Source organism: Saccoglossus kowalevskii, chromosome 2, assembly GCF_978046115.1.
Source record: "Saccoglossus kowalevskii chromosome 2, keSacKowa6.1, whole genome shotgun sequence".
Taxonomy (NCBI): domain Eukaryota; kingdom Metazoa; phylum Hemichordata; class Enteropneusta; family Harrimaniidae; genus Saccoglossus; species Saccoglossus kowalevskii.
In genome coordinates, this window is record NC_140642.1 from 2967099 (window position 1) to 2981910 (window position 14812).

General features: G+C 35.6%; 1 protein-coding gene across 5 annotated transcripts in view; it reads right to left on the minus strand.

The window, feature by feature from the left end:
- Nucleotides 1–844: 844 nt before the first annotated feature.
- numb (numb homolog) overlaps nt 845–14812 on the minus strand; it is a 62909-nt gene continuing 48941 nt past the window's right edge. For 3 of the 5 annotated variants that reach the window (XM_085504110.1, XM_085504107.1, XM_085504108.1), the window contains exons 5-10: nt 12039–12179; nt 10333–10534; nt 10114–10194; nt 7906–8136; nt 4926–5189; nt 845–3290 (exon numbers count right to left, since the gene is read on the minus strand). In XM_085504110.1, coding sequence (XP_085360236.1) covers nt 2584–3290; nt 4926–5189; nt 7906–8136; nt 10114–10194; nt 10333–10534; nt 12039–12179 — 1626 coding nt within the window. In that variant the 3' untranslated portion in view covers nt 845–2583. 5 annotated transcript variants of the gene reach the window in all.

A 14812-nucleotide genomic window follows, 5' to 3' on the forward strand; every position in this document is an offset into this window, starting at 1 on the left:
AATGACAAAAATATTCACCAAAATTAGAGAACTGAAGATATCATCACAAAATGAACAAATCTGAGAGAGGTCCACATGTAGTACCTATATATGTAGTATCAAAGCAATTGGACTTGTGGTTTTTAACAAGAAGTCGAAAAAGTAAAAAATCAGTTTTTTGGCTGTTGCTATGGAAATGGGGGACAAAAAATGTTTTCCGATTTTACAACCTAACTAGAGTGAAGGTGTGACTTGCCTGCAAAGTATGAACCGGCCCAGGCAAAAAAATCACAGAAGAGTTGAAAAGCCATTCCTAGTGAACAGTTTGGGGTCAAATTTCTCCCTAATGAAAAAAGATATAAAAAATTCAAATAGTAACTTTGTGCCCACACTCAAGCTGAGTAGAATGAGCTATGTCTGAAGTGTCTTATCCTCAATTTGTAGGAGATACATTTGGCGCTAAGCTTACCAAAAAATCTGTTTTTTTGTCTGTTGCTATGGCAACAGTGGACCAAAATTGTTTTTTTAGATTTTTCCGAATAACTAGGGTGAAGGTGTGACCTACCTGCCAAGTTTGAGCGAAATCGACCAAGCCAAAAAAAATCACAGAAGAAATAATACGTGAAAACACTGGAAATCGCACACACTTGAAAGTGATTTTAATGGCAATCGGAGCGGATTGCCAATTTATGCATGAAGCCCTTTATAAGCACCTTAACAAATTAAATTAAGTTGCCCAATTTCGTAACTTAACTCTTTTTCTCAAACACACAAAATGCACAGCCATTTTGTGGGGGGAAATGTCATGCTCAAAGGACAAAGCTTAGGATTAAAGTAAATTTAACAGTCAACACGCCACAATGAATACCATAAAACCAATAGCTTTTATTAGATATTTTATTAAAGGTCAGAATAAGCACTATTTAAGTTGAATTTACTAAAATATCAGCAACAAATATTGCTGAGGTTTCTAAAACCAAGATTCATTTGTACAGCAATATATACTAATGGAATACAGAGATATGGAAATAAAACTTCTTCCTGCTTGTGAAATATAATAAATAAAACTATCTGGAAAGATCCTGAAATTATAACCAAATGGAATCAAGGTAGGTCAATGTCATAACCAAGCTACACAGACATCAGTATTGTATTTAATTACCTGAAAGCATTGGTTTAATGGTCCATGAGTTGGGATACAAGTCAACCATTGGTTGAATGATATACAAATAGGTTAATCGGATGAAGTGTTAACATTAAAACCAAAGATTGATGGATCAGGTGACCTAACACTGCTTCCTGAAAGACAACAAAGTGTATGTATACCGTAATTAAATTATGCAATAAACAAACGGGTATGGTACAAAGAACATATGATTGTGCCCTGCACTCCCATTCTTCATGACCTGTGCCACCCAATAGTATATGTAAAATGGTTTGACCCAAATAATCTTTTTAAAATTTTGAGATATCAAATTCCGTAAAGAGGGCATTATGAAACCTTGAAATAAATATTGTTTGATTAAAATAAAAGTGATCTGATACCACCAGCTGTGAAAGTCAGTAAATTTGTAACGCTATCCATTCCACATACTCAACAAAATAGTCATTCTTTTCCACATTTGCAATCAAACTGATAGAAGAAAAATAGTTTGATGCGTTCAAACTGGCATTCATTCTCAAAAATATATAAAATAAATGCAAGATTTAAAAAAAATTGTAAAAATTTCAATCAATCATTGACTGAATAGTAATGTCATATTGGTACGTCTTAGGACATATTAGTATGTGCAGCGCTTACAAATTATTCTTAGTTTTCATCTGGTGATTTTATACATCCATGTTACAAAGAATAAAAACTGATGGAACATCCATCAAATCAAATCAAAAATATAACGCGTCTTAAACAGAGTTGATTTGCCTAATCCAATACATACATGCTCTTTTGATGAATATTCTTTTCAAAATCTGTAAATTCAGAGAATAACAAATTATTTTATACAATCACTCATTCGCAGTGATCAAATTAGCCAATATATTTGAGCTCCAGCTGAGTACTGATTAAAATGTCAAACATAGGCAGAAAACAAACACTAATAAAAAAAAATGAAAATAAAATGTTAAAAACAGGAAGTGATATAGACATCTTGTGAGAAAGCATTAACGTTGAAATATTCTAATCAGATAAAACTGATGTGTTTCTATGGGTGCAATTACACATTGATTAATATTTATTTATTTATTTATTTATTTATATATAATATATGGTTTTGGGGGTCCGTAAAATGGTTTTGGGGGTATGTGAAATGGTTTTGGGGGTACATGAACATTTAAAAAATATTACTTTCCACAGATTGTACACTAAACGAATCTATATCAGTATCTCGGCTTGGCGAACATTTTGAAATTGCATGTGACTTAGTAAAAATGCCTCTACAGATATGTTGTTCCCTGTACGTGTGTTTTCATTTCTTAAAGTGTCAAGTTATTGGTCCACACGCAACTAATATACAACTAAATGTATATTTTGAAACTTATTTTCCATCAATTATAACTATGTTGCAACACTAAATACAGTGAAAGCACAAAGAGTACACGTTCTCCTCACAGGTTGATTTCAAAAGTCTTGACAGCGTTTGCAAATGGATTCTCAGTGTGAGATGGCTGAGCATTACTTAAGGCATTCCACTGGGCGTCAAAGTCTGATTGATGTACTTGGTGTTGTTGAGCTGACTGGAATGGTGCTGATATTTGATGTGTATTGTTAGTCCATGAACTGTTCAAGCCACCATTATAAGTTCTTTGTGGCACAACGGGCGGTGGTTTTGTATTCATGTAATTAGAAGATTGAAATCCATTATGCTGATTCGTACTTCCAGTTGGCCATTGCTGTGGCTGCGGCTGTGGTGGCAGCGGTGTAAATGGATCACCTATCGTGTGGCTCTTTACAAGAGGTGGCCTTTCAGATGTTGGTGTTGTCTTCTGAGTAGATAAGTTATAGGGGTTAGACCGACTCTTGACAACAGTCGTTGCCATTTGTGGTGAGTCAGGTGATGCGAATGGGTTACCAGGACTGTTTACAACAGCAACGGTTTCAGAAGCAGTCTCCAGCCACTTGTCAGCATCAGATAGTTGGCGACGGTGTCCAGGTGTCCAAGCTGGCTTGGTTTGCTGGTTTGGGATTTGCGCTGTGGCCCAAGTGGGTTCAGATGGCTGAGCTTGTACTCCTTTGGGTGTTGAGTTTTCCCAAGGGTTGGTTTGTCTAACAGGTAATGCTGTATTGCTTGCTGCAATGGGTGATGTAATGGGACCTACAGGTGGGATAGAATTGACAGTTATAATCCCAACATTGTAATGTAACAATATATGTACAAATACGTTGCAGCTATAGATGATATGATTCATGTCTGGCATGACTGTCAGGAGGTCAACAGATCAAAGTACAATACATTATGTTTGTACCAAAAACCAACAAAATCCTGGGGAAAGTGCATATCTAAGTTACACTGACTTTTCTTAATTCTAGGTTTATTTTCCCGATTATCATGCAACAGATTTGATAGTATGCATACTGTAATTGCTCTATTAGAAACACATCTCCAATGGTAATACATGTAACGTAACAATTGCAGTTGATGGACACTGAAATCATTAAAATACGACTTATTTTGATCATAAACTTTCACCTGTCATTCATGTAAGTGCATGTGCAGAGAAAATACCTCATACAGGCGCCACCTTTGATACATTTTCATTTCTGTCTGGCGCTAATTTGAGGTCACATTTTGGCAAATTTCTTGCAAATGACGCTTAATTTAGGTCAGTCATTTTTCACACACTCAGAACTAACACGTAATCCTGTCTATGCAATGTACCGAATTCTGCTGTAAATTCGCCCTTGGTCGTTAAACGGCAGTTTGGTTATTTTTTAATATTTTGGCATCATTTTTCGGACATTTAAATCATTCCAGACGCCTAAAATAGTCTAATTTAAGTTTTACCGTAGTCATTGGCGCCTATTCAAGAGTATGATTTTTATCATTACTAGTGTGAATGGGTAAGCTTTATTTCGACAATGAGCTGTTATCACTGTTAAACTATTCTCAAATGCTCAGTTTATCTTTTGAAAACAACTAATCATGCCGTTTTTCCATCGTACTACAAATGCTTTCATTAACATATTTAAATGAGCTATGGTAATTTGAGGACCATCCACCATTTTGATTGGTTATTTAGCGATTTGACCTACCAGGTCAAAGAACTCTGTCCCAGGTCAAAACATGGCGGATATTCTCCAGCATCGAGCATTTAATATGCAACCGGAATCATTCGATTGCGATGAAACTAAGTTAAAATTTATTTGCATTTCAATTAGTTGTTGCCTTGGCAAGTTGCTTAACACACACACACACACTTCAGAAACTCAATACGGGCTATTCCAACTTACGTATGCATACCCGAAGAAGGTGATGTTTTTAAATACAAGGACGCACAATTTTAAACAAAATATGTGGGAGGATGATTGTTATTTGTATCAGCAAGCTAGTTGGCGTGTCACAGTCCAATACACGCACATACCATCATTAAAAGAATTCAATGGGCAGTGAGGAAAGGGGCGATTTTCGCCCTTTGAGTATTTTTTTAAGGGTGCACAAAGTGTAGTAGGCGGGAAATCGCACAATCACGCATCTTAGAGTAAACACTGTCTCATTCATTTACAAAAAGATTAACTCAAGTGTTAGGCGGACGTTGGCCAGATGGGGAATTCACTGGCGCCTATTTCATCATTTTAACCATACAGAGACATTCAACTTTGACTGGTGTGAAAATTATCACCTTTTCTATTGTACTGGCGACTCATCCAGGTTGGCGCTTATATGAAGTATTATATGGTATCTATGATTTATAGCATGCATATTTAAAAACAATTTATGATGGTCACTCACTTCTGCTTGGTACTTGTCTTGTTGGAGAGAACATATCGACTGGACTAACGGGAGTCATTGACGTTGATGATGTAGGTGTGAAATCAGCAAAGGGGTCTTGGTTACTGAGTTCGGATAAGCCCTGTGTAAGCTGCTGACATAATGATGAGATGTCTGCAGAACCAGCTGCAGCCGATGACGAAGAAGAGACTTGAGTTGGTCTATTTGTAGGAATCTGCTGGCTCTGGTTCTGACCACTTGGTGACAGGGGACTGTTGGGTGAACCTGGTAAAAGAAATATACATGTATATTTTATGGTAAAGAGATAAGTGACATACAACTACACATAGGATGAGAGTGTGTGAACAATGCTATACCAAATATGACATATGGTAATACTACTTGTCCTACCAATTAAGTGGCTACCCAAAACATCATATCCTTAAGGCTATAGCTAAAGTAACAAGATGGTAAAAGATATTTTGGAAAGTAGATATTATTGACACGTTGAAACACAGAATAAATATACAAGCATTAGTATCACATGAAATAGATACAGCTAATGATGAAAAAATGTAAAATAAAATAATATTCCACCAACAATACATAACATAACAGCAATAGACAGATGGTAAGATGTATCTTACTTGGCTCTTCTGCAAACCACGTAATTGTGAAAGCACAGAAAGAAAAAGTATGTATGAAATTCATGTCAGTATGATTAGAGTAGACCATGACTATCACCAGAGTGCATGTGACTATCACCAGAGTGCATGTGACTATCACCAGAGTGCATGTGACTATCACCAGAGTGCATGTGACTATCACCAGAGTGCATGTGACTATCACCAGAGTGCATGTGACTATCACCAGAGTGCATGTGACTATCACCAGAGTGCATGTGACTATCACCAGAGTGCATGTGACTATCACCAGAGTGCATGTGACTATCACCAGAGTGCATGTGACTATCACCAGAGTGCATGTGACTATCACCAGAGTGCATGTGAATATCACCAGAGTGCATGTGACTATCACCAGAGTGCATGTGACTATCACCAGAGTGCATGTGACTATCACCAGAGTGCATGTGACTATCACCAGAGTGCATGTGAATATCACCAGAGTGCATGTGACTATCACCAGAGTGCATGTGACTATCACCAGAGTGCATGTGACTATCACCAGAGTGCATGTGACTATCACCAGAGTGCATGTGACTATCACCAGAGTGCATGTGACTATCACCAGAGTGCATGTGACTATCACCAGAGTGCATGTGACTATCACCAGAGTGCATGTGACTATCACCAGAGTGCATGTGACTATCACCAGAGTGCATGTGACTATCACCAGAGTGCATGTGACTATCACCAGAGTGCATGTGAATATCACCAGAGTGCATGTGACTATCACCAGAGTGCATGTGACTATCACCAGAGTGCATGTGAATATCACCAGAGTGCATGTGACTATCACCAGAGTGCATGTGACTATCACCAGAGTGCATGTGACTATCACCAGAGTGCATGTGACTATCACCAGAGTGCATGTGAATATCACCAGAGTGCATGTGACTATCACCAGAGTGCATGTGACTATCACCAGAGTGCATGTGAATATCACCAGAGTGCATGTGACTATGCAAGTTAAAAACAACACCTGCCAAAGATACCTTGAGGTAAAAATGTACTTATACTAGATTACCACACAGGGGTCAGAACCAAAAATCAACAGCTGGTCAGAGGTCATTATGTGTGGGGCAGGTAGTTAATATTTCACAATAACTGAAAGGTTGACAAATCAATTGTGTACTACGGGTAAATGTATACTATGATATGTTTTTCTAAAGCATGGATACCTGGAAGTCAATTACTGACTTGTGACTCAAATGTTACAGTTTATATTACGTAAATATATATTGATTTATAAAGTTAGTTCAGTCATTAAACTAACATTCATTGTATAAACAAAGGCATCTCAACATGTGCATCTTTCCCGGATGCTAATTATGTTATTCCTGTAATCTTTAAAATTCATAAATTTATCAGATTTCTCCATTTCTACCGAAAAGTAGCAGAAAATTGATCAGTTCTCAAAATGCAAAATTGCAGAATTTAGAAAATTTTTTATGGATTTTGTTGTTTTTACAAAAGACAAATTCCAATCAAGATGCAGGAAAGGTTAGTGAAATAGAGCATTATTACTATAATAATAAACAACACACAGCAGAATATTGAATGATGAGTTTATTCTGTGACAGATTGTGTGTGAGCTGCAGGCCAGTACACAATTGAATCTAGAACCAACTCAGAATCTAACATCAAAGGTCATATATTCTTAATGTCAAACAATTTATTGCAGTTAGTTCATTGCATATATTTATTTGAATTTCTCAATACTAGAAATATTGCAGGTTTTTTTTAGGGGGGAGGGGGGGGGGGGGTAAAGGTTAAAATGTTTAGGACTGATTAAACGCAATAGAGGAATAACTATTATCTGATAACATAAGCAATGATGTAATACAATGTCCAAATATGGGCAATGGTGTGTTATAATATGAGGTTATTACGAGGGTACCTCAAAGCATGCACGAAGACAGTACAGCGGCAGTATCGACAAACGCACAGCGACGGTGTACTGACTGAGTGCATACTTTGAGGTATCCTCGTAATAACCTCATATTATAACACACCATTGCCATTATTATTATTATTCATCTTATCCTTCCATGGATACATCATAGAAATGCCGAAATCCAAAATATTTAGAGCAGAATCAGTGAACTTTGTGTGGAGTCCGGTCAAACTCTGGTGGCAGTCATGATTGTTTTTATTATTAGAGGACGCTTACATGTGTAATCATTCCATATTTCGCATTTGCTAATATGGAATTATGAAAATACCCTGTAAAATATCAAAAAATTACGGCAGGCTGTAACTTATGGCATTATGGTGACAGATGTAAAATAATATGATTTATTGAATATCTTAAAACTTACCATTCTCTTCTGGTAAAATATTAAGATCTTTTTGTCTTGCTAATGTAGATGGTAGCTCGTTGAGTCGAAGAGACAACTGCCTCTTGAACGGTGAATCTTTGGCAAGACCTGGAAACCCTCGAAATGATCCTTGTCTTTCTAGCATATTGGGAGTAGCATGTCGTCTTGGAACAGCATAAGGAAGATTTACTGCACGTGGTGGAACATGCTCTAGAGGCAACTGTGCACCATCTAATGCATAAAACAGAAAAATACAGTCATTGACAGGGGAGTACTGTGAATAGCAATTTTACATATTACCGTTAAAGTCCTAATATAAACCGCATACGTAATAGTAACCGCACCCCCAATTCCGGCTTCGGGGTTAAAGAGTTCTTAACAAAAATTGAAAACTTGAAAAGTACCTATTACTAACCGCACCCCCAATTCAACAAGACCGTGACTGACTTCATTGTTTCAACCAGCTGTTCCAAAACGGCATTGTTCCTAAATCCTATTCATTTGTTTCGACAACATGCCTAAAAATATTCACACCTATTTATTGTTCAGCGGTGATAAGATGTCAGACAGGCAATGAAACTGCTTTTGTTCTGGCGGCGACCTCTGTCAATACTCTTTCTGAATACGTCTGTGTTTCGTAAGTTTTAGACAATGAGCTTTTATCACCGTAAAAGTGTTAAACTGAGCATTGAAGAATAATTTATCTTTCGAAAACAAATAATTTCTTGATTTAAAAAAAAAATCATGCCGTTTTCCCATGGAAATCAAAGGCAAAAGATCGCACTACATTATCGGTAAATCTCTTCCGTGTTGCGTTCACCATGAGGTGAACTGTCATTAACATATTTAAATGAGCTATGTAATTTAGACACGTGTGCACCATCCAGCATTTTGATTGGTTAATTAGCGACTTGACCTATCCGGTCAATAATACGTCACGTGAGCATTCAAAAGCATGGCGGATATCGTATCGGCTGTTTACACGTGACTGAAATCATTCGCTTACGGGGAAACTAAGTTGAATTTGACTTGCATTTTATAACAATTCAACGAATTTATTTTTCGTGCGTTATTTATTGTAATCACTACTAAATAATAATCACCAATATCAACACTTCGAAAACAAGTAAGTTATTCACTTGTGACCAGCAGCATGGCCGGATCGAGCTACCGTTATGTGATCATTTGCTACTAAGCAGTGCATTCCTGTTTTTATTTGAAACTTCTGTTAGAATATACTTTTCGTTACCAAGAAAATTAAAAAAATAAATACTGAGTATTTTTTGTATCATGTAGAATTTTTTTTTGATTGACTGTAATTTTTCAACATTTCGTAACGCCTATTTTAGAACCAAAATAAGGCCTTTCACTCTTCCCCGACGCCTATTCAAGAGATTGTACGTTGTATTGTTTGTTTTGTGCATGTGTTGTGGACAAAAAATGACCACGCCCATTTAGTGATTGCAGTATGTACGTAATAGAAACCGCACCCCGAACTTGAGCTTTTGATCCCAATTTTTAAATTGATACATTGTAATATAAACCGCGGTTTATAATAGGACTTTAACGGTAAAAGGGCGGTGGTCGTTTCACAGCTTGTGTTTGAATTTCATGTAAACAAACATTGTGTTTTATATCGAACACGACACAACGACCTCTGCCCTTTAAGCTACTGCGGTAACCCATTAATCACTTGCATTATATGAGTTCAAGCATTTTACTGCTATGTTTACCTTATGTAACCTTCCACAAAGTAGTCCTGTCAAAATCTGAATGTTTTTATGACAATTGGTAAAAATTCTAAATTGTTGACATTTGTTTAGAATGTCATACTTTATATAGTTCAAATTTAACAGAAAATATACTGAATTGTGAAAGGTGAGGAATGGTCTTATATATATGTACACATTAACCCTTTCACCAGCAGTTTCATCTTTCCCTCAAATTAACAAAAAAGTTCTGTTTACACTTTCCTTCAGAAGATTGGGATAAAAATAGTCAAATTTTTTGAGTGAAAACTGAAAATTGACTCAAATTTTGTCTGTCGGGTTCAAAATTTGGGTTTATTTCCTGAATTTTGAAAATATAAGAAAAAAGAAAAGAACAATTTGGACAAGAAAGTCTGGTTACTATGACAACAAAAGTTATGTAAAAAATATTAAAATGCATTCTCTAAGAAGCATGCAGATTAGCCAGTGTGATGCATACCATCAGTGCATGCACCATTGGCTTCACAATTGATGATATATCTTGGGGCATCAGATGGCAATGGAACCTTCTGTTGTTCAGCTATAAATACAAATGTACATAGTAACAGCAATTGTGAATTTCTGCAATTTTTTAAAAATATCTTGTCTTAAATGTGAACATGAAACAACACAGATCGTGTAGACATAAGAAATGATCAGCCTGTTACAGCATACTCACCAGTACGACTTCGCTCTTCCGCTTCTCTCTTCTGTTGTTCAAGTTTTTCTGTCATTGTTGGTTCGCGGAATGATCCTTGTCTTGCAAAACTTGTCTTATTAACATCAAATTCTACTTTAACCCCGCATTCTTTGTCCCTTTTCTGTTTCCTTTCAAGGCAAGCAGCAAAAGCACACCCCACTGCATGACTCAATCTCTCTCCCTGTTTACAAGAGAACATGATTATATAAGTAAGAGATGTAAACAATAGGCCACAGTTAATTTCAATTCATATCAAAGAAAGCTTAGAAAGAACTCCCGTGTGCTGAGAGTATTGAAGACACAGTAAAAATTAATTCAAAATTACTTGTACTTGAGATATTGATGGAATAGCTGAAAACTAATTATGTAAATCAGGTAACTGATATGAACAGATTTAAGTGTAAAACTAATAAGGTCTGCACAATGTACCTAGTTTCATTAAAATGTGATTAGAACCCAAAAAATATTAATTATTATGCTAATTAGAGAGTTAATATGAACAGATTTTAACCCAAAATTAATCAGGCTGTCTTTTGTCCTAGAGCAGTTATGTACCAAGTTTTATTCAAATGTGATGATCAATACTTGAGATATCAGTATTAATTAATTATGTTAATTAAGTGATTAAGAAGCATACATATTTACCAAAAACTAATATGGTGTATAGTCCTAGGTTCATTGAAATGTGATGGGTACTCTTTAAAAGTTTCATTGAAATTCAATGAGTGGTTTGTAGACATCAGTGCAACAGCCATAGAACAGCAAAAAAATTAACTAATTATGCAAATTAGGTAATTAATAGGCACAATTATTTATTCCAAAATTAATCAGGTCTCTGCATAGTCCTAGAAAATGTCGCAAGTCTCATTGAAATGTGATGATTAGTACTTGAGATATCAAAAGCTGAAAATTAATTAATTATGCAAATTAGGTAATTAATATGTACTGATATTACCCTAAACACTACCAGGTCTGTGCAGTGTCATATGACATCTATGTACCAAGTTTTATTGAAATGTTATGATTAGTACTTGAGATATCAGTGGAAAAGCCGAAAATTGATTAATCATTATGTAAATTAGGTAATTAATAATATTAACAAATTTTTACCCAAAACTAATCAAATCTGCGCATTAGTTCAGAGCATCCATGTGCCAAGTTTCATTGAAATCCAATGAGTGGTTCTTCAAATATCAGTGGAACAGTCATGGAACAGCTTGAAATCAGTTAATTATCATTCAAATTAGATAATTAATATTCATAGATTTTTACCCAAAACTAATCAAATCTGCGCACTAGTTCAGAGCATCCATGTGCCAAGTTTCATCAAAATCCAATGAGTGGTTCTTCAGATATCAGTGGAACAGTCTTGGAAGAGCTAAAAATCAGCTAATTATCATGCAAATTAGGTAATTAATATTCATAGATTTTTACCAAAACCTAATCAACTCTGCGCATTATCCCAGAGCATCTATGTACCAAGTTTCACAAAAATTTGATTAGTGGTTCTTGAGATAACGGTGGAACAAAAAAAGTGACATACATACATACATACAGACATACATACAGACATACAGACAGGGTAATTGCAAAGACTCCCTTTTGTGTTTCGCACACGGGAGTCAAAAATCAATATTTTCAATGCAAGTGCTACTGCCACCTTCTCTGAAACCACTGATACTTACTGAATCTCTCACAGCAATGAATGCGTGACAAAGCCACCTTCTTGTTGTACCATCTCTACAAATATAAGAGAATGCCCTCTCATGGCGCCGATCAGGTGCACAGAAAGAAACTTTTTCTATCGTCTGGTCCACTATCAATCCCTAAAATATATAGAAATACAGATTGATTTATTTGCCATGGTCCTCTAAAGATTCAATCAATCATCAGAGTACAAGCAAAATACACAGAAATTCTGTTATATTAAATATTTTAATTTATGCATAATTTTTCCAACATTTCAATTTTTTTAGTGTCTAAATTACAGTTCAAATTTAGGCTTTTCGTAGTCATAGAAGCCTAACTCAAGAGTACAATGGGCAAAATCTGCTATTTTCATATAAAGTGTTTAAATGCTCAGTTTATCATTAAACAAGCAGCCTCTCGGCTGAGATAGCTCCGCTGTTAGTAATGCACTTTTCAATTAAAAAACAGAAGATATCATTAGAAAATATGCATAGTATCAATGCAATGGGACTTGCTGTTTTCAACAAAAATTCAAAAATATCATTTTTCACCATAAATGATTGTGGTTTTTAACAAGAAGAAAATATCACTTTTTACCAAAAATGACAAAAATATTCACTAAAATTAGAAAATTAAAGATATCGTCATGAAATGAACAAATTTGAGAATGGTCCACATGTAGTACCTATATATGTAATATCAAAGCAATTGGACTTACGGTTTTTAACAAGAAGTCGAAAATAACACTTTTTACCAAAATTAGAGAATTAAAGATATCATTACAAAATGAACAAATCTGAGAGAGGTCCACATGTAGTACACCTATATATGTAATATCAAAGCAATTGTTCTTGCGGTTTTTAACAAGAAGTTGAAAATATCACTTTTTATACCAAAAATGACAAAATATTCACCAAAATTAGAGAATTGAAGATATGATCATGAAATGAACAAATCTGAGAGAGGTCTACCCAAGGTACATATACACCATGTATCAAAGCATTCAGGCTTGTAGTTTTCAAGAAGAAGTCGAATAAGTAAAACACGGAAGACAACGAACAATCACTCATATGATAAGCTCCGCTCGACAAAGTCGACAGCGGAGCTAAAAGATTCATGATTAAAAAAAACAACATTGTTTTCCCACCAAAATTAATGCCAAAAGATCACACTGAAACATTGGTAAATTTCCTCCATGTATGCTTTGTTTGTCATTTGGTGAGATCACTGAACCCTCATTAACATATTTAAATGAGCTACGGTAAGTTGTACATGTTCGTTGATAATCAGCATGATCTATCAGGTTAAATAACACAGTTTCACATTAATTTGGTATTGTTTTTTTTTTACTCACATTTCTCAACAGACCAATGCATATCACGTTAAAATCACAGAGTACCGTATGTTTTGTTATCATATGGAAATACATGTACCAAATTTTCAATGCCTATTTCAGGTCTATCACTCTTGTCTGAGTCTAAATTAGAATGGCACTAAATTAATGTGCCATTATAAAAAATAGTAGCTTAAGTATCAACCAGCACCCGCTAAAAAATCTTCATGAAAAAAAGAAAACATACATGTATTTGTGCATATACAATGTAGCTAAATAAAACACACACTGATAATTCTGGGACAGTATATTTCAAACAAAGTATTAATATACAGAAACCAGAGTTCTAATAAATTAGAGACTAATTCTACACTTCATTTATTGTATAAACTGTAATAGACGTCAGTCATAACATATTAGACACAAGGATTAAATTCATATGAACTTGATGACCTTTCAGATGTTCAGGATGGGTGCTTTACATCAATTGATGTCAGAATTCATTAAGATCTAGTCAGTGCTCTCATCATTGTGATTTCACTGTTTATTATAATGCAGACCCTGATATTGCAACGAATTTGGGTCAACTACTACTTTATTGCTAGTATGAAACAAGAGAACGATGAAGGCACAGGTCAGTGGCACTTGTTTAGATACAGGTGAAGTCAGAACTTGTATGGAACAAAATAGGGATGTAACATCTAATTTGGTTAAAAGTCACAGCAAAGTTTTTAATAGTGAAATGTGAATCACTTCATACAAGGTCTTCTCGCTGTGTTTGCTAGGGGGTCAATATGAAACGCATGATCCACTTCTAGTTGTGACTGCTAGGGGTCAATATGAAGTGCATAATCCATTTCTAGTTGTGTCTGCTAGGGGGTCAATATCACCATATGACCAGACATTGAACTGTGAACACACCATATGACCTGGCATTGAACTGTGAACACACCATATGACCAGACATTGAACTGTGAACACGCCATATGACCTGACATTGAACTGTGAACACACCATAAGATCTGATATTGAACTGTGAACACACCATATGACATGACATTGAACTGTGAACACACCATATGACCTGACATTGAACTGTGAACACACCATATGACCTGACATTGAACTGTGAACACACCATATGACCTGACATTGAACTGTGAACACACCATATGACCTGACATTGAACTGTGAACACACCATATGACCTGACATTGAACTGTGAACACACCATAAGACCTGATATTGAACTGTGAACACACCATATGACATGACATTGAACTGTGAACACACCATATGACCTGACATTGAACTGTGAACACACCATATGACCTGGCATTGAACTGTGGACACACCATATGACCTGGCATTGAACTGTGAACACACCATATGACCTGACATTGAACTGTGAACACACCATATGACCTGGCATTGAAC